Here is a 22,865-nt window from a genome sequence, read left to right as displayed (position 1 = left end):
GACCGGATTGAGGTGATACCTCATTGTAATTTTGATTTTCATTTCTCTAATAATTAGTGATATTGAGCATTTTTTCATGTGCCTTTTGGCGATTTGTATGTCTTCTTTGGAGAAGTATTTAGATCATCTACCCACTTTTTTTTTTCTTTTTGCGGTACGCGGGCCTCTCACTGCTGTGGCCTCTCCCGTTGCGGAGCACAGGCTCCAGACGCACAGGCTCAGCGGCCATGGCTCACGGGCCCAGCCGCTCCGCGGCATGTGGGATACTCCTGGACCGGGGCACAAACCCGTGTCCCCTGCATCGGCAGGCGGACTCTCAACCACTGCGCCACCAGGGAAGCCCCAATCTGCCCACTTTTTTTTTTCTTTCTCTATCTGCCCACTTTTTGATAGGGTTGTTTTTCTGTTGTATGAGCTGTTTGTATATTTTGGAAATTAATCCCTTGTCGGTCATATCATTTGCAAATATTTTCTCCCAGTCCGTAGGTTGTTTTATTGCTGATTGTCACAGCCCCTTGATTTCCCTATGCCTCGTCCTTTACCTGCACTTAATCCCGTGGTACTACCAGTGAAAATTTGAATTGTGATGCCACCGTATACCATGAATTATTCATGTTCCATCCCATCCACCAACCCCCATAAGGAGGTTGTCATTGAGCTCATCAAATATAACTAACCCAATCCCAGAATCTCATTTTAAGAGTCTGTTTCCTGGGGCCACTTCTGGTACCAATTACTCTGTCTGGGTCCCAACAAGAAACAGATGGCATAGGAAAATTTGAGAAGAGTTTATTTACATCTGGCCTATTTACAAAAGCATGGGTGTAGGGAAAATCTATCAAGGGGAGAGGATGGTTACCAGAAAATGGAGGGAGAGAGTGACAGACTCAGCTGCAGAGATCTCCAGTTGAGAAACAAAGCAGCTGGAGGCATCTTACGGGGAGGGAATTAAAGGAATACAAACTCCTACCTCACTTTTTCTAATTTCCTGAGGGGGAATCCCTGGTGAGCAAACCCAAATGGGAGCCGGAGAGCAGAGGAAATATTTATGTGGTTCATACAGGTCAATCTCTGGAGACAGTAAAGTGAGGGAGGGTGGGACAAATCCAGAGGCAGAGAGATAGCCGTACGCTGTTCCGCGATTAGATTAACAGGATAATGGAAATGCACCTAATGAACTAGGAACAAACTGCCCACACAGCATCTACAAGAAAAATTGATCTTCGGCCAGACTGTACACATCCATTCTTTGCTCCTTAGATGAAAAGGTTGATGGCATGTCTCCCTACATTTCTTCAGTGTATTGTAGTGAAAGAACTGAATTTACAGATTTCTCGACTGCTGTAGCTTCCTGTATTTTGAAATCAGGTAATGAGTCCTCCTATTTTGTTCTTTTCCAAAACTGTTATGGCCGCTTGCCTTTCCATATGAATTTTAGAATTATCTTGTGGCTATCTTGTCAAAAAGCTTGCTGGGACTGGAAGGAAATACTCTGAACCTACAGATGAAACTGGGGAACTGACAAAAATAGAGGTGTCATATTCATGGATTGGAAGACTATGTCTTCAGGCCTGATTTCTCTCATCAGCAATTTTGCAGTTTTCAGCATACATGTCTGGAACATTATTTTGTTATACTGAAGTATTTCTTTTGGGGTGGGGGGCGAGGATGCTGTATCCAGCTTTGTGTCTGGATTTCTCCAATTATTTAGGTCTTCTGATTTCTTTCATTAGTATTTCTCAGTCTCAGAATACAAATTCCATTCATATCGTTAATTCCTAAGTAATTTCTGTTCAACTTTCTAAAATATCTGAACAATTCTAGGAGGTGACTGACTACTAGCAGTCCCCCGGGCATACTGTGGACCAACATCTCTCTCCTTTCCAACTGATTATCTGTTCTGTGTTTAGGCTATGAAAACAGAGTGAAATGCAAACGGTGGGACAATGAATAAGGCTGGACAAAGGTGCTCACGTAATTTATTCAGAGGAGTAGTGCTGAGAATCTTACTGCTTTACCAGAATGTGAGTTATGTAAGTAAAAATGATTTCAAAGGCAAGTATTCCTAAACCGCACAGCCTGATGCTAAAGACACACCACACACACATCTGAAGTTCCAGTGGGCTTTTATTGTGATAAAGTAACAAAAATCAAGATTTTATCAACCAGCTTTTAACTTTATAAACTCAGCAGACGCTCTGGTCCATATATGTGTACATACAACATAACACATTCCAACAAAAACAGCCCCACTGGAACATCTGCCAATTAACAGAAAGCCAATTTTCCCTTTCCCCGAATGTTTTCAAAATTGAGTTCCCACTGTTCACTTCTCAGTGGAACTGGTCCCTTGTGGCTAGGGACATTAAATTCTATCCCATTTTGTACTAAACAAAAAATTTTTTTCAAGTTTTAATTTTGTTTCAAAAAAGGGACTAGCGACTTGGTTTTCTCCAGGGACCCTCCCTCACAACCACTGGGTAAAGTACAGCAGCCTGTACCTTAGCAACCCAACCCTACCCCTCCCTCCCCCCCGCCCAGTATTGTCTACTGGAGAATTTAAACACACTTCTGTTGGAATCTGTCAGCTACGGAGGGGCAGAATCCAGGTGCCAGGCTAGCGCCCTCTTACCTCATGAACTGTTACAACCTTTGGACACTGAACTCTTTACCCCAAAGATGAGTTTTTAGACCAGAAAGGAGAGTGGGTTTTCTTTGGAAGTTTTAAAAAACTACCTTTAAGGATATAAAGTACAACTATAAGCTCACCAAAGTCCACTTAAATTCACCAAAGTTGACTGACGTCAGCTCCCACAAGGCCAATAATTTTGCTTGACAAAGGTTATTTTGCCAGAAAATGATTCCACAATAACAGCTTAAGAGACACAGAACGCTGAAAAAAGGAGCAAATTAAAATAACATGGCTTAATTCCCAAGAACTTATTTCATCCTTTTGTTACTCATCTATAAGGTCAGGAGTGTGACTAAAGGCAGTTACTGATGAGGTTATGAGCTTCCAAAGTGTTTCTAAATCCTTAGTGCAGATACCCTCCCTTTTGGGGCAAAGTAACCTCCCTCCCACCCCTATTAAAAAAAAAAAAAAAATCAAGTGATCAGAATGAGATGTTTTGATTCCAACAATTTACACTCAAGGCTTTGTGCTGGGTTGTCTGGTTCTAACCCAAGCATGATGGTCTCTAACACAAAGCTCATGGCAAAGGAAAGATGCTCCCATCTCATTCTGAAAACAAATATTGATAACCAGTTGCCTCCCCCCTCCCCCCAGTCTTTGGGGCCAACCCATATTATGATGCTGGGACCAACTTGAAAATAATTTAGAGATTATATTTAGGTTTCTCTCTCCCTTCTTCCCATGGAAGATCATTTTAGAATAAATTTATTCCATTCCATTACTAAGGGAAAAGGCATGAAAGTTTCTCCATCGGAATGTAAGGAAAAGAGGAGGACAGAGGCAGCAAGCTGTGTAACAGTCCACAACCCATTACACAACTATATAACCACTGGTTAAACCAGGTGCTGAATGTAATTTAAATATTAAAAATTGGGCAAATAGTTTTCATCCAAATGAACCAGTGGAAAAATATTATCATTACTTAATATAAACACCCAATACTGCAAGGAACACAAAAACAACTTCCAATAGTAACAATGCTCCTTATTGTAAGGGCGATTAAAAAAAAAAAAAAAAGACTAGGCTTTGACCTAGTCCTTTGAGCATCTTTCCATTTAACAATTCCTATTCAAGAGACAAGCACCAAAACTGGACAGCTGCCTCTACAAGACTGTGTCCAATAGTGGTGTCCCAGATAGTTTTAAGTGCCACTCCTCATCAGAGGCTGTACTTCAGTAATACTTTCAATTTAAAGTCTGTGCTTTTAGAGGGACCCACAGGCATGTGGCACCAGGCAGAGCACAGTCTGAGGATGGCAAAAAAGACTGCGCTGCTTAGTCACCCACACACTCTAGCGAGACACAAAACTTCATTTATGAGCATTCCTTTTCTTCTATAATGAATGATTCCTCTTATCTCGCCAGAGGTGGGGGAGAAAGAGAGCTGCATCAGTACAAGGGCAAGATTTTTGGTCAAAAGTTGATGCCTTTTAAATTCCCTCCCCCCACCCCTCCCCGGAAAAAGGTTACTTCCTTAAGTAGGCCTTGTATTTAGTAACCAACATTGGCTGGATAGACACATGTGGCTTGGCTACCAGATAAATGGGTTATTCTTTTTGGGGTTTGTACTGTGCAGCTCTTGCTACAGTTTTTAAGGAGTTAGGGCTATGTCTGATCAGGAGGCATCTGCAGGATTTTGATCCTCAAGGAATTCTGGGTGTCACAATTTTGCTTAGAACTAGGCAGAGTCAAAAAGCCACTCTGAATAACTGATTTCTTTTTCCAGATGAGTTAAGCATGAAAGTTTATGCAGGACACATCTTGCAATATTTTAGGGTTTTGGAAAACAGTGGCATATGGAAATCAACTTTTTTTAATTTTATTTTTTCCTTTTTTTAAAAAAAAATCCTAGATGCCTCCTAATTGACCTAGTACACTGGGTTAAAAGGGAATTAAAAACATTAAAAAAAAAGTTCACTGGTTTTGCTTCATCTCACTCCTTTTGCCTGGAGATCAGGCCAAACATCAAGCATGTTGGGAGGGGCACAATTTAAAGCAACACTATTGACTGTAACGCATTTGCCAGCAATTTACAATGCAAAATGACAGATAATTCTTGTCACAAAGCAAGAGGATGGCAAGCAGCTTTCTGTAGCATCAAAGTTAACAGCTCTCAGGGGTTGCCCATTCCTGCAAGTTTATGTATCAAGGTGGGCAGAGGGCAATACACTTACACAGTACAGGAGAAGATCCACAGAAAGTAAGCCCCAGAACTGCTAATGTCACCACAGCTGGTACTGGCTAATATTCTGAAATGCAAATCCACGCTTTATACATATACTGCTCAAAGAAACTGCCACTCAATCAAACTGCCACACTGCAAGGCAAATTATTCTTTGTCCCCTTTTGCTGAGCTTGAAGTGTTTCTCAAACTTCTAAAAAGGGGGGAAGAAACATTATCAGAGAGAGTGTCTCAAAAATAACATCTTGAATTACAGGTTTCTGAAGCTTCCTTGCTCTCTCTGTCAGGCCTCCTCCAAAGGTACTATATGAGACAAAGTGTGGCAGCAGTGATCCCAGGCTTCTGGGTCCCTTTTCCAACAGAGGATGTCCCTGTAGAGGTCTGTTCTCTACAGTAAGAAGCCAAAGTACTTTTTTAGAATTTAGTGTTGCGGAAAACTGAGCCCCTCTCATCTTTAGCTGCTCCCATAATCAATCTAATCCCCTTAATCCCAGCAACCTTCATCCAAAAAAAAAAAAAAAATATATATATATATATATATATATGTATATATATATATGAACCCAGAAAAAAACCTATTTACAAAGTTTATACAAGTATACACACCCAATTTTCTATGGGACACGCTTTGCCACAGAGGAAAGAGGGTCAAAGGCTCTGACAACGTCTACACATCAAGTGCCATAACTGCTAATGGAGGTGTATGTAAACCAGTCTTTAGTGTTCTGCTATAGAGCACAAAAGGCTTGTCATATGGCTCCTGCAATGATAGACTGCTCTTTCCTTTGGGAGCGATGATGTTGCATCTACTCAGCCCAGAAGAAATTTTTACTTGGGATTGTTTTTTTTTTTTAAATACATGTATTTACAGTGCGGATGAACTGCAGTTGCATATCAACTCCTCCACATAAAGAAAAAGAAAATGGTGTTTAACATTACTAATACGTTTCATCTTCCAGCCCTGGGCTTGAGTATCGGGTAGAAAGGGAAGAGAGAGACTTCAACTTGAAACCAAAACGGAAAGACAAAAATTTTAAAAAGAAAGAAAAAAGAAAAAAAACAATACTACTGTTGATTCCTTGGGCTGTGTCTAAAAGATGATATTCTGAATGGTCTCATAGCATAAGGCACTTTGCACAAATAAGTAATAAGCTCTTCAGGCTTAAAAAACGGATGAGTAACCAGGGAGAAGTTGAAATGCACTCAAGAGTCAGCTGTTGGAGAATTTTGAAATCGCAGACAAGCTTGTGTTCATCAAGATTCTTCTCTTTTTAGGGTTTCTCCCCTTCTCTTCTTTCTCCTCCTTCCTTGTCCCCCTTCCCCAGAAAACATTTTTAAAAAACCAGCAGTTAGTGCAACTAATGTTCAGTCAGCACACAGTGCAAACAAGTGGAACAAAAAAGGTAAATTCCTTTTTAGCTTTTTTCTCTTCACCAATTAAAAAAAAGAAAAAATGTCTGAGCTCTTTTAAGTCTTCATAGTTCCAAAATAAAAGAAGATGAAAAACCCACAAAGAGAAGAGCATCCCCCCAAAATCGATGTGTCACAGATCCAAACGAGCCTTCTGTAGTTTGTCAAAACCTAAAGAAAAAAGAAGCCTAAAATTAATGCCAGGAAAGCAATACGAACTAGGATACATAGGTGTTCACAATCCCCATCCCACTGCTCTCTATAACAGCTTCTACTGAGCCTGTCTGCCTACTATAGAATTCACTCAGGATTAAGGAATTTCTGCTATGTATCCCAGAGACAGAATGAAACCCTGAAAGTTCTGGTAACAGGCAGCAGTCTCTATGACAATTAAAAAAAAAAAATTTTTTTTAAACCGTACATGAACTCAACAGCCTACCAATGTATTAGCAAACATGGGCTAGTTTTATATTTGTCCAAGGGTTTTGTGTTTGACATTTAAATTAGGATAAAAAGGTTAAAGTGAAGAGAGTAATTTGAAAAACCTAAAAATAGTAACAGGTAGAATGTTCACTGCTGATTTGGAAACTAACAGCTCTCAAATTAAATCAGTTTCCTTAGAGGAATGTAGGCTGTTTTAGGGGTTTTTCCCTATGTTAAGCCTTGTTTTAAGCATTTCTACCAGAGCCCAACAGTCACCAAAAGATGAGAAACCATCTGCAGGAAACCACAGTGGGCATTTAAAATAAGACAGTTATCATCATAACCTGATTACACCTTTAGCAATAAAATTTTACAGGTAATTTAACATAATTTATTAAGGTTCCCATTAGAAATTAAGAGTGAACACTAACAGATGACCGAGTGATAAAGAGCAAAAATATTTTCACATTCAAAATCGCTAAGATTCTTTTTTGTTTCCATTATTTTAGAAGTCTGAATTTGTCTTAAGTACTGCTCACGTACTACATTACTTAGGAAGACTATACTCAAGTGAACCGCATTTATAGATTCGCCAATAAGATCACAACTACAACTTCAAGATACTTCCTGTTTACTGTCATTTATGCCAAGAGGTATTTCATCCTTTACTGCTAATTATATATCGTGGAACATCAACTTTGCCCCAGGAAAGAGGACCTTGATTTCCCTTCTTTAAACATTATGCTCACTTTGCTATTTTGTCGGGTACACACATGCTTGTTAAGGTTTCTCATCTTCTACAGGCTCGCTGTGGTATTCTGCCACATACAGGCTCTTGTCAATGTTACTCGGGATAGGTTTGATTTCTGTTCCCAGCTGCTCCTCAATACTTTTCAGGTTGAAGCGATCATCATATGTGATCAAGTTGATGGCTAAGCCAAGATGACCAAAGCGACCTAACAAAAACCAATTTTAATTAATGAAACAGTTAAACATGGGAATCAATGTGCAAGCACTAGTCTATAAGTGGCAAATCCATACAGGATGTATGTTTTGGTTCGGTGCCCTTCTGAGTATATGAACTCACACACACGTTACAACGTCAGGTTTCACAGCCTCAAGTAGCACTGCTATTTTACCTTTGTCAAATGAAAAAACGGGTGCTCATTTCTGTCAAAAATTGCCAGAATATACATACTAAACAGTACAGTTGGAGAAGTGAGCTTCTCATTTGTGAATCTTAAATTAAGCATAAAGTTATTTTAACTTTTTAAAATAAGTGTTCTGGAAGAGTTGGAAATTAATTTGATATATCAAACAACTAAATTAGTTTTAATTCACTGTTCTAACTGATACCACACTCTACAAAGGAACAAAATTTAGTGATTAAACTTCTCAAACAACCTCCACAAAGAACATCTCCTTCCTTTTCCTCACCTGATCTTCCAATACGATGGAGATAGGTCTCTGCCAGCTTTGGGAAGTCAAAGTTTATTACCACATTCACAGCTTGTATATCAATACCTCGGGTAAACAAATCTTAAAAAAAAACCAAAAACACAAAACTCCATTATATCCTTCAATTTGGTGCCATAATACTCTTTAACATGTATTTCTAATGTAACCTAAGCTTCATTCACTTCATCAGTAATTCAAAAGCATTTGCAAATTACTGGCATTATCTGTCATGCACATTACCATAAGCAGCTTTCTGCTCAACAAGTTACCTTTTCCCAGTCCTGTAACAAAGTTTTAAAAAAATGGTCTAAGGTGACTGTGCAAATCAAGGATGACTGATAAGCTATATACTCATAAATGAGTCTCAGGAGTGTAATTTTCTTCAGTCTATTTTTGAGTATTTAATCCAAGGTTAACAGAGAAAATTATTTTTAAAAATTTTGTTGTGTAACGTAGAATACTTCTAAAAAGACATAATCCTCTAGCAGTAATTATTTATGCTTTGTTTAGAATTCATTCATCCCCTTCTGCTAAATGATTTATAAGAGGCCTGAGGTAAGCTAATATGCAAGGCTATCCCTTCTAATTCTTTTCTAGTCCCACAATTATTATGCTAATTTAGACTTCGAAAAATACAAGTAGGGGGCTTCCCTGGTGGCGCAGTGGTTGAGAGTCTGCCTGCCGATGCAGGGGACAAGGGTTCGTGCCTTGGTACGGGAAGATCCCACATGCCGCGGAGCGGCTGGGCCCGTGAGCCATGGCCGCTGAGCCTGCGCGTCCAGAGCCTGTGCTCTGCGATGGGAGAGGCCACAACAGTGAGAGGCCCGCGTACCGCAAAACAAAACAAAACAAAACAAAACAAAACAAAAACAATACAAAACTACGTGTAAACGAAACAAAATACTTACCAGTGCAAACAAGATTGCGGCATAAGCCATTTCGGAAATCATGAAATACACGATTCCGATGTTCCTAGGAACAAAGTAACGCATTTGATTTGATTAAAACTCACACAAGCCCCCAAACTGCCATGATTTTTTTCTCCTACCCAAAGTTCTTTATACCCAAATTATTTTTTACATGAATGAGAAAGGAGCCAAATTCAATACACATAAATTAAAAACAAAAGGTGAAAATAATTAACCATAAACTAGTTTCCCATGGGAATAAATATGAATACATATGTATATGCTGCTTATTATCTCAATTCTTAAAGGTATTTTTCGGGCTTCCCTGGTGGCGCAGTGGTTGAGAGTCCACCAGCCGATGCAGGGGATGCGGGTTCGTGCCCCGGTCGGGGAGGATCCCACATGCTGCAGAGCGGCTGGGCCCGTGAGCCATGGCCGCTAAGCCTGTGCTCCGCAACCGGAGAGGCCCGCGTACCGCAAAAAAAAAGGTATTTTTCTTTTTTGCTGGAGTGGATTTTTAGTGATAATTTTCACCATACTTCTAAAATATTTCAAACAAAAGATGCCAAAAGTTTGGCTTGACCAAAACATCTACTATTTACCTTTTCAGTTATTATATACAAAAGCTAAAAATAACTACTTTCCAACTAAAAAACAAGAATGAAAACATACACTGACTCTAGCAAAAGCAATAAATCTAGCATCTGGTAAACATTTTTTCAACACAATGTTCTTCCATTCTGAAATATTCTCTTCAATTTAATACATTCATTTCCTGTGACAATTTTAATATTAGGGGCCTACAAGAAGGTATCTGATCCATGACACTAAGCTTCTTTGAAAACCATATGTGAGTTGATTAAGTTCTTAACCCGTTAGCCTACAGAAACTGCTTTCTTATGAAATTTCACAACGTCAGCACAAACACAAAATGTTGTCTTGTGATAGTTTTGAATTTATTTTCTGTTGAATTAAGTTCTGAAATATAGATTGCATCCTTTTCTACAGGCAAATAGTAAAAACAGATGTACCTGAGGAGGTACACAGAAAAATCAGAACCTTCTGCAATGATGGAAATGTTCTGTATCTGTACTTTCCGAAACTGTGACTGCTAGTCACATGTAATACGGCACTTCAAACGTGGTGTGACTGAAGAACTAAATTTTATTTTTTTAACATCTTTATTGGAGTATAATTGCTTTACATATCCCCTCCCTCTTGCATCTCCCTCCCACCCTCCCTATCCCACCCCTCTAGGTGGTCACAAAGCACAAGCTGATCTCCCTGTGCTAGGTGGCTGCTTCCCACTAGCTATCTATTTTACATTTGGTAGTGTATATGTCAGTGCTACTCCCTCATTTCATCTCAGCTTACCCTTCGCCCTCCCCATGTCCTAGAGTCCATTCTCTACGTCTAGGTCTTTATTCCTGTCCTGCCCCTAGGTTCTCCAGAATCATTTTTTTTTCTTTTAGATTCCATATATATGTGTTAGCATACGGTATTTTTCTCTTTCTGACTTACTTCACTCTGTATGACAGACTCTCAGTCCATCCACCTCACTACAAATAACTCAATTCCGTTTCTTTTTATGGCTGAGTAATATTCCATTGTATATATGTGCCACATCTTCTTTATCCATTCACCTGTTGATGGACACTTAGGGTGCTTCCATCTCCCGGATACTGTAAATAGTGCTGCAATGAACACTGTGGTGCATGATTCTTTTTGAATTATGGTTTCCTCACGGTATATACCCAGTAGTAGGATTGCTGGGTCATATGGTACTTCTATTTTTAGTTTCTTAAGGAACCTCTACACTGTTCTCCATAGTGGCTGTATCCATTTAAATTCCCACCAACAGTGCAAGAGGGTTCCTTTTCTCCACACCCTCTCCAGCATTTATTGTTTGTAGATTTTTTGATGATGGTCATTCTGACTGGTGTGAGGTGATACCTCATTGTGGTTTTGGTTTGCATTTCTCTAACGATAAGTGATGTTGAGCATCCTTTCATGTGTTGTTGGCCATCTGTATTACTTCTTTGGAGAAATGTCTATTTAGGTCTTCTGCCCATTTTTGGATTGGGTTTTCGTGTTTTTTGCTATTGAGCTGCATGAGCTGCTTGTATATTTTGGAGATTAATCCTTTGTCAGTTCCTTCATTTGCAAATATTTTCTCCCATTCTGAGGGTTGTCTTTTCATCTTCTTTATGGTTCCCTTTGCTGTGCAAAAGCTTTTAAGTTTCATTAGATCCCATTTATTTATTTTTATTTCCATTTCTCTAGGAGGTGGGTCAAAAAGGATCTTGCTGTGATTTATGTCATAGAGTGTTCTGCCTATGTTTTCCTCTAAGAATTTTATAGTGTCTGGCCTTACATTTAGGTCTTTAATCCATTTTGAGTTTATTTTTGTGTATGGTGTTAGGAAGTGTTCTAATTTCATTCTTTTACATGTAGCTGTCCAGTTTTCCCAGCATCACTCATTGAGGAGGCTGTCTTTTCTCCACTGTATATTCTTGCCTCCTTTATCAAAGATAAGGTGACCATATGTGAGTGGGTTTATCTGTGGGCTTTCTATACTGCTCCATTGATCTATATTTCTGTTTTTGTGCCAGTCCCATACTGTCTTGATTACTGTAGCTTTGCAGTATAGTCTGAAGTCAGGGAGCCTGATTCCTCCAGCTCAGTTTTTCTTTCTCAAGATTGCTTTGGCTATTCGGGGTCTTTTGTGTTTCCATACAAATTGTGAAATTTTTTGTTCTAGTTCTGTGAAAAATGCCATTGGTAGTTTGACAGGGATTGTACTGAATCTAAATTTTAAATATTGTTTAATTTTCACTTATTTATTTAAATTTTAACTCTTTTAAATTGCCACCTGTGGCTAGTGATTACTGTATTAAATACTAGCCCAAATCTAAGAATATGGGGAAGGAAGGGAATAAAATCTCACATTTCTATTATGCTTGGCAACTTACAAACTACTCATTCATACATAATCTCAATCTTCCTGACAACCTTGTGAGGTAAGAATGTGTACTATTAACCCTGTTTGTAGTTAGAAAACCTAACCTCAGAGAGGTTAAAATGAATGGTCCTTTGCCTGCTAAGGAATAATTTATTCTTAAACTCACGGCATTTGGAAGAGCATTAAAACAAAATCCAAGAAATACTAAGAAAAAGGTTTTTAAAAAAATCTATACAAGTTCAAGTTTTATACTCACCTGCCTCATTTTAGCATGGATATAGAAGCAAGAATAACCCAGTTGAGAAATCTTCTTGGCTAGCAATTCAACTCTCTGAGAGGAGTTACAGAAAATGATCGACTGGTTTATCTGAAGCTGAGCACAGGGGGAAAACAAAACAAAAGATGACGTAAGGAAGGAAAACAAAAACCTTCATTAACTTTGCCAAATCTTGAAAATATCATCTAAGACTCAGAATCTCATAATATAAGAGAGATGCAAAACTGTAAAAATTTTAAGTACTATTTCATTTACATAGCAGTTGAAGGTAATTTTTATTGTAGAGTAAGTTTTATTGTAGCAGAGTATTTTTCATAAGGGCTGCATAATTGCCAACAGGAGTAAAACACAATTCTCATTACTTGAGGTAGTTATGTTCTATACAGTTACTGGAAACACTGAATTACTGAATATAGGACCACTGCTTCCAGGGGAAATACAGGGTTAGGTTCCTGTGAGGAACACTTAACTTCTTCATCAACGGGCCAACAGATAACCTTGTTTTATGTGTGTTACTGATTTTATTTTTTTTGGCCCTGCCACACAGCTTGCAGGATCCTAGTTCCCTGACCAGGGATTGAACCCATGCCCTCTGCAGTGGAGGCGCGGAGTCCTAACCACTGGACCACCAAGGAATTTGGTTTAAACAGTGTTACTGTTTAAAGACACCTTATTTACTCATGGCCCACAGTTCTGTAACTCATGCCTTTATGAAGTTTATCTAATACATTATCTCTGCAAGGCACATCAGTCTTCTTGTACTTAGGAGCGCTGGACAACACTTCTGCACTATGCCTAGGGGCCATTTAAAAGAGTGAAATCAACAGAAAAGCACAGAAATGTGGGAAATGTGGCAAATAGACGGTGAAAAGGGTGCTCATTTATAGTATGAGCTGAAACAAGAAAGCGGGGGAAACCGCACGAGGTCTCAAATTTTTCACGTATGTCTGCAAATGACGTCAAGAGCACCTGAGTACTGACTTTGGGGTGACAAGGAAATTTTGGCAAATTTGCAAAAACAGAATCTGCCTACAACGGAACAATTATAATTACTGAGAATAATGAGGATTATCTGTAATTAAGGTCAAATTATTTTAGAATCAAATTAGAAGTGCCTGTGACTTGACAATCATACAGTATCAGCGTCAGATCAACAACACAAACTACCTTTAGGAAAAACTAAGGAATTTTTTTTACACTGAAAATGCTGAGAGGGACTTCCCTGGTGGTCCAGTGGTTAAGACTCTGTGCTCCCAGTGCAGGGTGCCCGGGTTTGATCCCTGGTCAGGGAACTAGATCCCGCATGCTGCAACTAAGAGCCCACATGCTGCAACTTAAAAGATCCTGCATGCCACAACTAAGACCCGGCGCAGCCAAATAAATAAGTATTTAAAAAAAAAAAGAAAGAAAGAAAAAGAAAATGGTGAGAAAACTGATACAACTGTTTGTTTTACTGAGGTTAAGTAGTAAGTAACGGACAACATTCAGCCGCTGAAGCCTAACAGACTTACCCTGGAGAAAAGTGTGTTGAGGCAGTGTACTTTTTGGCGCTCAGTTACATATGCGTAGTACTGGGTTACTCCCTTCAAAGTTAGTTCCTCCATCAGGTTAATCTCATAGGGTTTCTGCAAATGGGAATTCTGAAAAAAAGAAGAGTCTCATATTTAAATGAAAGCAGAGTCTATTTCTTAAACTCAGAATATATCCTCATACATTTCTGCCTGACAAACTCTTAAAGAATGGAGCCCTCTTTAAAACGTTATTATCTGTCATGGAAGAAGTAAATTACCATAAAATGGGAGATATAACATTCAGATATACAGCTAAGTTACTATTTTGTACTTTAAATATAGAATTATGCTGTAATCAATTTATCTAGAACCAATGGCTATGTCAGTCTGACACCAAAAGCTAAGTGAACAAATAAGAATCAAATTACTTTTGTATCTTAAAAAAATCAGTTAATTTATGCACAACAAACCTTAATTGATCAGCTGAAGAAAAAGCCCCAAACTTGAGATCAGTGTAATAAAGACTAGTAGTAAGATGTAATTATGGATAAAGATATACTCATGGACAACAGAATAGTACTGCTTCCAAGTACAGGTTTATACTCACCATGAACTTCTGTACACTAAGAGGGAAAGTAGCAGAATATAATAAAATCTGTCTGTTTTTAGGTAGCGTGAGAATAATATCCTCCATTATCTGCACAAAATCCTGTGACAGCAACTTATCTGCCTGTAGTACAAAGAGAAGACAATCTTAAACACAATGAAATAATGTCTAAGGTCTTTGGTTAATAAGGCATCATCCAGCAAGTTCATGGAATGCTCCTGGTTGTAAACAGTAAGTCCTCTGCAACACTGCGTAGTCCAAAGGCACCAAGACACGTTACCAGTGATTCAGAAGGGGAAAAGTCTGTAATACTCATCCTCCAAGGAAAAAAAGTCCCAGACAGAAATAATCCTTGTTCCCATAACAAAATTTTAATGTGACTTCCATTACAGAGACATTATAGTATAGTGGTTAAAAGTACAGGCTACAGAGTCAAACTACCTGGGTTTAAAACTTGTCTCCTGGGCTTCCCTGGTGGCACAGTGGTTGAGAGTCTGCCTGCCAATGCAGGGGACACGGGTTCGAGCCCGGTCTGGGAAGATCCCACATGCCGCGGAGCAACTAGGCCCGTGAGCCACAACTACTGAGCCTGCGCGTCTGGAGCCTGTGCTCCGCAACAAGAGAGGCCACGATAATGAGACGCCCGTGCACCGCGATGAAGAGTGGCCCCTGCTTGCCACAACAGGAGAAAGCCCTCGCACAGAAATGAAGACCCAACACAGCCATAAATAAATAAATTAAAAAAAAAAACAAAAACTTGTCTCCTTATCAGCTATGTTGGGAGGTTTCTTAACCACTATTTTAGTTTCCACAATTTAAAAATTAAGATGTCTTCTTACTGTAGTAACTACTTTATAGGATACCTATCTTATAGGATTCTTGCAAAAATTAAATGAAAAAACACGTAAAGCACTTAGTGCTAGCATGCAGTAACTAATAATAATAATGTGCTCTCATTACTCAAAGATAAAAACCTGTTCTGAATAGATCATGACGAAACTGCTCTAGTAATCTAAAACACAGACCCAACAGGAAAATAACTTTAAAAACATCAACACTGGTTTCTTATATGTATAAAACACTGCTAAGTCCTAAGGATGCAGAGCTGAATAAGTTCTTAAAAGGCACTTATAACCTGGTGAGATAACACATTATAACAGGGACGAAAAAACAAACAATACAAAGCTGTATGTTAAATGAGGGGTTAGAGACATTACATGCTTCTTAAGATGAATCACAGAATGGAAAGAGACTTTGAATGAACTTGGCTTTGAGATTATTCAACAACTTCTCTCACTGAAAAATAAAAACCTCGCTTTACTAAGAAAAAGACACAAGGCTGATTTAGTCCTATAAATTCCTATCATCTATTGTTTTTAAAGGGTAAAACATGTTTTGTAAGCAAATTACTTTGAACCGACAAGAGTCATGCATTTATTAAAAGGTCATAGGGACTTCCCTGGTGGCAGAGTGATTAAGAATTCACCTGCCAATGCAGGGGACATGGGTTTGAACCCTAGTCCGGGAAGATCCCACGTGCCACAGAGCAACTAAGCCCACGTGCCACAACTACTGAGCCTGCAAGCCACAACTACTGCGCCTGCGTGCTACAACGACTGAAGCCCGTGTGCCTAGAGCCTGTGTTCTGCAACAAGAGAAGCCAACCCACCGCAACAAAGAGTAGCCCCCGCTTGCCACAACTAGAGAAAGGCTGCGTGCAGCAACGAAGACCCAATGCAGCCAAATATTAAAACAAAACAAAACAAAACAAATAAAAGCGCATAAACACAAAGAGGTTATGCTTCATTCACTGGCAGTTATGAACAAAGCCAGAGTAGTACAGAATAGTATATTTCCAAATGAAGAGACATTACCTCATCCAATACTATCATCTGGACATGATCAACTTTTGCTACTCCTTTCTTGATAAGATCCAGGATTCTCCCAGGGGTAGCTATCACGACATGCACTACACAAGATTAGAAAACATATTTTCGTTAATTTTAGTTGGGGCAAAAAGGATATAGTAAAGGTTTATATCATATATTTTATCAGAAATACTGCTGTAGAGGCAGGAATAATACAAAGAGGCACAGATGTGTTTTAGAATATGGATTTCCATTTCATCTTTGGTTGGCTAGAGAATACCTGTTAGTTTCAGTGCTACATGGGGGTGGGGCTACAACTTCCCAAATCACCTGCTCCAAATAAGGGGCATACTTCCTTGTCTTGGGGCAACCCCCAAGGAAAAACAAAAGGTATGCCAAGCTTCTGATACAGTAGCTTGCCTTTAATCTAGATCAAGGGTCTTCCGAAGACTGTAGTAAGGATCAAATAAAATAATCATTTTAAATAACAGGACAGCACAAAGAATATAATAATTAAACTAATTAAATGATAATCATATGTAAAATTTTGACTAAAATTCTATGTATAATTTTATATAAGTGGATTTCATTCTTGCTGTTTTCTTTGTTCACTAAATAATGTACCATGGAGAACTCTTCATTAAAAAATGAATACAGGTCAGCTTCACTCTTTAATGGCCGTGTAGAATTCCCTTCAGACTATATCCAATGTATTTTAGCCAAACTCCCTTGACATTCAGGTTGCTCCAAGTTTTTCAGTACTACAAACCATGCTGTAGTAAACAACCTTGCATTTGTCCAGTTATTTCTTCAAAAAAAGATTCTTAAAAATATACATTTATAATTTTGAAATATAATGCCAAATTGCCCACCACAGAGATTATATCAACTTATACGCCCATGTTGCAAGACAGCCAACTTCTCCACAAACTCACATTACTGGTTACTAATTAGCCTTGCCAATCTGAATTAACCTTGTCAATCAGACAGGTACAATATCACTTTACTGTTTTTATGTACAATTTAAAAAATTAGTAAGGTTGAATATTCTTTCTATTACTAAAACAATTTGTTTTTTTTGCTTGAATGAAATGGTCATTTCCTTTATTCATTTTTATATTGCAATGTTTGTTCCTTATTAATTTAAAAACAATTTTAATAAGTTACTGAAAGGAAACACCTGTGTGTGGAATTACAGCGAGCCAGCCACCTTACATCAATCATTTCCTACCTGTATCATCAAGCCTCATTATGTCATCCCGTAAATTGGTTCCTCCTGTGGTTGCCATCACTTTAGCCCCTCCCATGTGTTTGCTGACCTGGATGCAAATTTGACTGACCTGTAGAGCAAGTTCTCTAGTGGGAACAATCACCATTGCTGGAAAATAACAAATAACAGAGAAAACAGAAAAAAAACAGCATATATTAAGAGTTTAAGAAGCTACAGAAATATTTCCCCTCGTAATTAAGACACTCAAATGAATAAATTTCCTAAAAAAAAAAAAAAAGAGAACCTATTATAGTGTTCCAGATTTAGACTATTCCTCAGTAACAATGCTATACAATTCTTGTACTCTTCTTATTTACAAACCCTTAAAGGGTTCTTTGAGTTGTCAATTATTAGCCCAAAGTTCATTAATATTTTAGTAAGAGATTCACTAGTCAAAATACCCAAATAAGAAACTCTTGCCACCCAGTTCTATTTACATCATATGAAAGTAAGTAACAGAGAGAGGGCAGAAATAATAATTATAGATCAAGAAAGCTGGGGGAAAAAACAGCTGAAAATTTAAGAAAAAGCTTCAGAGATGAAAACTTAACTCTATTAGCTTACTCTGGGTACAGTTATGGAAATTTGTTTCTTCCTTACTGCCTAACCTCTTAAAATCCCCAAACCACAAGGCTTTAAAGAGAAAAAGTTCATGTTTCTACAAGGAACTCTGCAGACACACAGCTGTCACAAGAAACATTTCAGTTCCATAGTTTGTAAGTATCTATGTCAGATAATTTAACTTCTCAAGATCTTAGCTTTTCCTATCTATCTACAGGACGATAATCTTATTTTGCCTATCTCACTGGAATGTTGTCATAGCTGTGTAATATGTAAAAGAACTTTGAAAACTAGAAAATCTCTTTAAAAAAAGTTAGGAATCATTTTTACAAGACAACCAGGCCAAAAACCGTGAAAAGGATAAATACGAATTCCAGATTATTTAAGTTCTGACTAAAAAAAAGATGGTAATCGCTCCAAGATTTAAATCGCCATTTACAGTTTAAACAAACAACTAACCTTGTATATTGTCCTTCTTCAGGTCTAGCCGTTCAAGTAAGGGAATGAGGTAGGCACCGCTCTTGCCTGTTCCGTTTTTTGCTCTAGCTAAAATATCCCTACCAGATAAAGCAATGGGAATGCTCTCCTCCTAGAAGAGATAAGACAATGCAAATTACTTGTGAATAAAAACAGTACATAAGCAAATTCTTCTCTAAAACACACTGAAAGTATACACAGCTCTTTGGTATTATTTTGAAGCATTTTACAAGAATAAGTAGAGACCAAATAAATTAGCAGGAACAGTCCACGTCACCATCAGTATCAACTGACATTTACCAGAGCTGCTTATAAAATACATACTCAAGTAATAAAAAAAACTGTATATGTAAGTCTGCATGTGCAAATGTGTTGTCTAAGGAAGCTGAGCATCAACAACCAAGACGAGTAACTTGGGCTAACATCATGAATACATAGAGGAAAAAAAGCAAAGGACATTTCACAATTAAAAACTGGAGGAAAGGACAGCACAAACAATATTCAAAGGAAAGACTGTAATAAGATATTCTGAGACTAGTAAACCAACTTGACCACATGAAAAATTGTAAGTTGGACAATTTATCCCTACACAAAACAGGAATCAGCTGGAAAAGTTTAACCTCGGGTCCTATTTGATTTTTTTAAAAATCGTATTACATAATGTCCAATGTCTGTCTCACAGTCAACTTCCGTCCTGAGATGTACTCAACTGGAGTCTCAACTCTATTCCAGTTATCTTGATCCATGGTCACATTACCAAGTCTGACTTCTCATTTTCATATTTGGCTTAGTTGGTCATATGTGTTTTGAAGAAGATAGTATTTCTTATTAGGACAAATTTCCTAGACAATAGCAAAGGATTCCTAACGATTACTAAATATTAAATACACATATATGGAGAGAAATTTAAAAAGTAAAACAGGTATAAACAGAGAGGAAGCAGAACATTTCGATTTCTAAAACTAAACATTTTAATTTCTAAAACTAGAAAATTAGGAAAATAAATTAGGAAACGAGATTCACAATCACTAAAATAATTAGCTCTTTCTATGCTTGAGCTAATGACCAAAAAAAGTATCTCTAGCACTTTAAAACTGTTACCGAAGGACTTCCCTGGTGGCACCGTGGTTAGGAATCCGCCTGCTAATGCAGGGAACACGGGTTCAAGCCCTGGGCCGGGAAGATCCCACGTGCCTCGGAGCAACCAAGCCTGTGTGCCCCAACTACTGAGGCTGCGCTCTAGAGTCCATGAGCCCCAACTACTGAGCCCTCGTGCCACAACTACTGAGCCCCAACTACTGAGCCCTCGTGCCACAACTACTGAAGCCCATGCGCCTAGAGCCCAGGCTCCGCAACAGGAGAAGCCACTGCAATGAGAAGCCTGCACACCGCAATGAAGAGCAGCCCCCGCTCACTGCAACTAGAGAAAGCCTGCGCACAGCAACAAAGGCCCAACGCAGCCATAAAAACCAAAAAAACCCCCACACCGTTACTGGAGAAATATCTAAATCATAAGCATCATGACTTTCATTTCCCACCATGACTCTTATTCTAGAACCCCAATCACAGGGGTCAGATGGGTTCCATATGGTCAGAATAACTAACACAGCTGCCAGAACAACTGCGAAAATGATCCAGTCATAATACTCTATTACCTTGTTCCTACAGCCAGCATTAAACAGTCTGCTTATTATGTATGGTAAAGCAGGTCAAAGAAGAAAACCTTGGTTTTGACCCTTTGGTCTTGATCTCTTCCCTCCTACTTTGAGTCAACTCTATTAATCCTTTGTTGTCCTGAAGTCCCATTATCCCCATGAGTTCATTCTCTTCTATGGTTTTTAAACAGGCTACCTGCATACTACTCAGTTCTACAGCAGAAAAAAAGGCTAGGTAGTCTCCCAGTGACTTCCTGAATCAGGTTCTTTAAAAGGATAAGACTTCTGGAAACCATAAACAAGACGAAAAGACAGCCCTCAGAATGGGAGAAAATATTTGCAAATGAAGCCATTGACAAAGATTAATCTCCAAAATATACAAGCAGCTCACACAGCTCAATATCAAAAAGACAACCCAATCCAAAAATGGGCAGAAGACCTAAATACACATTTCTCCAAAGAAGACATACACATGGCCAACAAACACATGAAAGGATGCTCAACATCACTATTAGAGAAATGCAAACCAAAACTACAATGAGGTATCACCTCACACCGGTCAGAATGGCCATCATCAAAAAATCTACAAACAATAAATGCTGGAGAGTGTGTGGAGAAAAAGGAACCCTCATACACTGTTGGTGGGAATATAAATTTATACAGCCACTATGGAGAACCGTATGGAGGTTCCTTAGAAAACTAAAAATAGAACTACAATATGACCCAACAATCCCACTACTGGGCATATACCCAGAGAAAACCGTAATTAAAAAAAAACACATGCACCCCAATGTTCACAGCAGCACTATTTACAACAGTCAGGTCATGGAAGCAATCTAAATGTCCATCAACAGAGGAATGGATAAAGAAGATGTGGTACATGGGCTTCCCTGGCGGGGCAGTGGTTGAGAGTTCGCCTGCCGATGCAGGGTACATGGGTTCGTGCCCCGGTCCGGGAAGATGCCACATGCTGCGGAGCGGCTGGGCCCGTGAGCCATGGCCGCTGAGCCTGCGTGTCTGGAGCCCGGGCTCCGCAACGGGAGAGGCCACAACAGTGAGAGGCCCGCGTACCGCAAAAAAAAAAAAAAAAAAAAGGAAAAGGAAGATGCAGTACATATATACAATGGAATATTACTCAGCCATAAAAAGGAACGAAATTGGGTCATTTGTAGAGACACGGATGAACTGAGAGTCCTACAGAGTGAAGTCAGAAAGAGAAAAGCAAATGTCATATAATAACGTGTATATATGGAATCTAGAAAATGGTATACATGATCTTATTTGCAAAGCAGAAAGAGATTTGGACGTAGAGAACAAATGTATGGATACAAAGGGGGAAAGGGGTAGGGAGGGAGGGACTGGAATTGACACATATACATTATTGAAACTATGTACAAAATAGACAACTGATGGGAACGTACTGTATAGCACAGGGAACTCTACCTAATGCACTGTGGTAACCGAAATGGGAGGGAAGTCCAAAAGGGAGGGGATACCTGTATGCGTACGGCTGATTCATTTTGTTGTGCAGTGGAGGCTAACAAAACATTGTAAAGCAACCATACTCCAATAAAAATTAATAATAAAAAAAAAAGATAAGACTTCTGAATGAAGTAAGACAGGGCAGAATTAGATTGGGGGTATCCTAATTCCTATTTGGGGTTTATCTTTTGACTTAAAGGCCATTCACTGACTTCTATTCCTCTACTCTGACAGGACTTATGCTCTACAGAAACTGTTTAAGGACAGGACTTTAACAAAGTAAGCTAATCTGTAAGTTAAGATGCACTGTATTTCATCTCATATGGTGATCATTATGATTAGCAGTCAGGAGATCCAGTATATCCACACCGTCTCTTACTACTGTTTCCTGGGAAGATTAAGTAATATGAAGCAAGAGAATTCAAGTCCGACTCACACAGCTTTGAAACCCAAGAGGAAGTCATGGGGACCAGCCAGGGAGAAGAGGAAGGAGGAAGGAAGCTAAATAATTTTTAAAAACTTACTGAGATGGACACTATGCTTAGATACTTAACATTAATTATATCCTTTCAAGTTAGGTACGTTTTGTTTTACAACTGACAGATGGATCCTCAGACTGTTTTACTGAAGGTCACAAAGCAAGAAATGCTAGAACCAGGATTTGAACTTCGGTTTGCAAACAGAGAAATTGGTACCTCATATACCACTAAGTACAATGTACAGCCATTTTGGAAAACAGTCTGGCAGTTCCTCAAAAAGTTAAAGAGTTACCATTTGAACCAGCAATTCTACTCCTAGGTATATACCCAAGAGAAATGAAAATATCTCCACGCAAAAATTCGTACACCAGTGTTCAAAGGAGCATTATTCATAACAGCTAACAGTGGAAACAACCCTACAACTGAAGAATGGATAAACCAATGTGGTATAGCTATACAGTGGAATATTATTCAACAATAAAAAGGAATGGAGTACTGATACATGCTACAATATGGAAGAGCCCTAAACACATGCTAGTCACATGGTCAAAAAAGCCAGTCAAAAAAAGAGCATATATTGTATGGTTCCATTTACACGAAATTGTCCAGAATAAGCCAATCCATACAGACAGAAAGTAGATTAG

General features: G+C 38.7%; 1 protein-coding gene across 5 annotated transcripts in view; it reads right to left on the bottom strand.

The window, feature by feature from the left end:
* Positions 1-2,109: 2,109 nt before the first annotated feature.
* The window catches only part of DDX6 (DEAD-box helicase 6), a 34,428-nt gene continuing 13,672 nt past the window's right edge, over positions 2,110-22,865 (bottom strand). For 4 of the 5 annotated variants that reach the window (XM_060017838.1, XM_060017839.1, XM_060017840.1 and 1 more), the window contains exons 5-14: positions 18,588-18,717; positions 17,529-17,675; positions 16,304-16,398; positions 14,430-14,552; positions 13,823-13,951; positions 12,291-12,407; positions 9,073-9,136; positions 8,144-8,245; positions 7,456-7,662; positions 2,110-6,454 (exon numbers count right to left, since the gene is read on the bottom strand). In XM_060017838.1, the coding sequence (XP_059873821.1) occupies positions 7,487-7,662; positions 8,144-8,245; positions 9,073-9,136; positions 12,291-12,407; positions 13,823-13,951; positions 14,430-14,552; positions 16,304-16,398; positions 17,529-17,675; positions 18,588-18,717 (1,083 nt within the window). In that variant the 3' untranslated portion in view covers positions 2,110-6,454; positions 7,456-7,486. The remainder of the gene's footprint in view (positions 6,455-7,455; positions 7,663-8,143; positions 8,246-9,072; positions 9,137-12,290; positions 12,408-13,822; positions 13,952-14,429; positions 14,553-16,303; positions 16,399-17,528; positions 17,676-18,587; positions 18,718-22,865) is intronic. The other variant, XM_069540910.1, reaches the window with a different exon arrangement.

This window comes from Delphinus delphis, chromosome 8 (assembly GCF_949987515.2).
Source record: "Delphinus delphis chromosome 8, mDelDel1.2, whole genome shotgun sequence".
Taxonomy (NCBI): Eukaryota; Metazoa; Chordata; class Mammalia; order Artiodactyla; family Delphinidae; genus Delphinus; species Delphinus delphis.
This window is presented reverse-complemented; position numbering and strand designations above follow the sequence as displayed.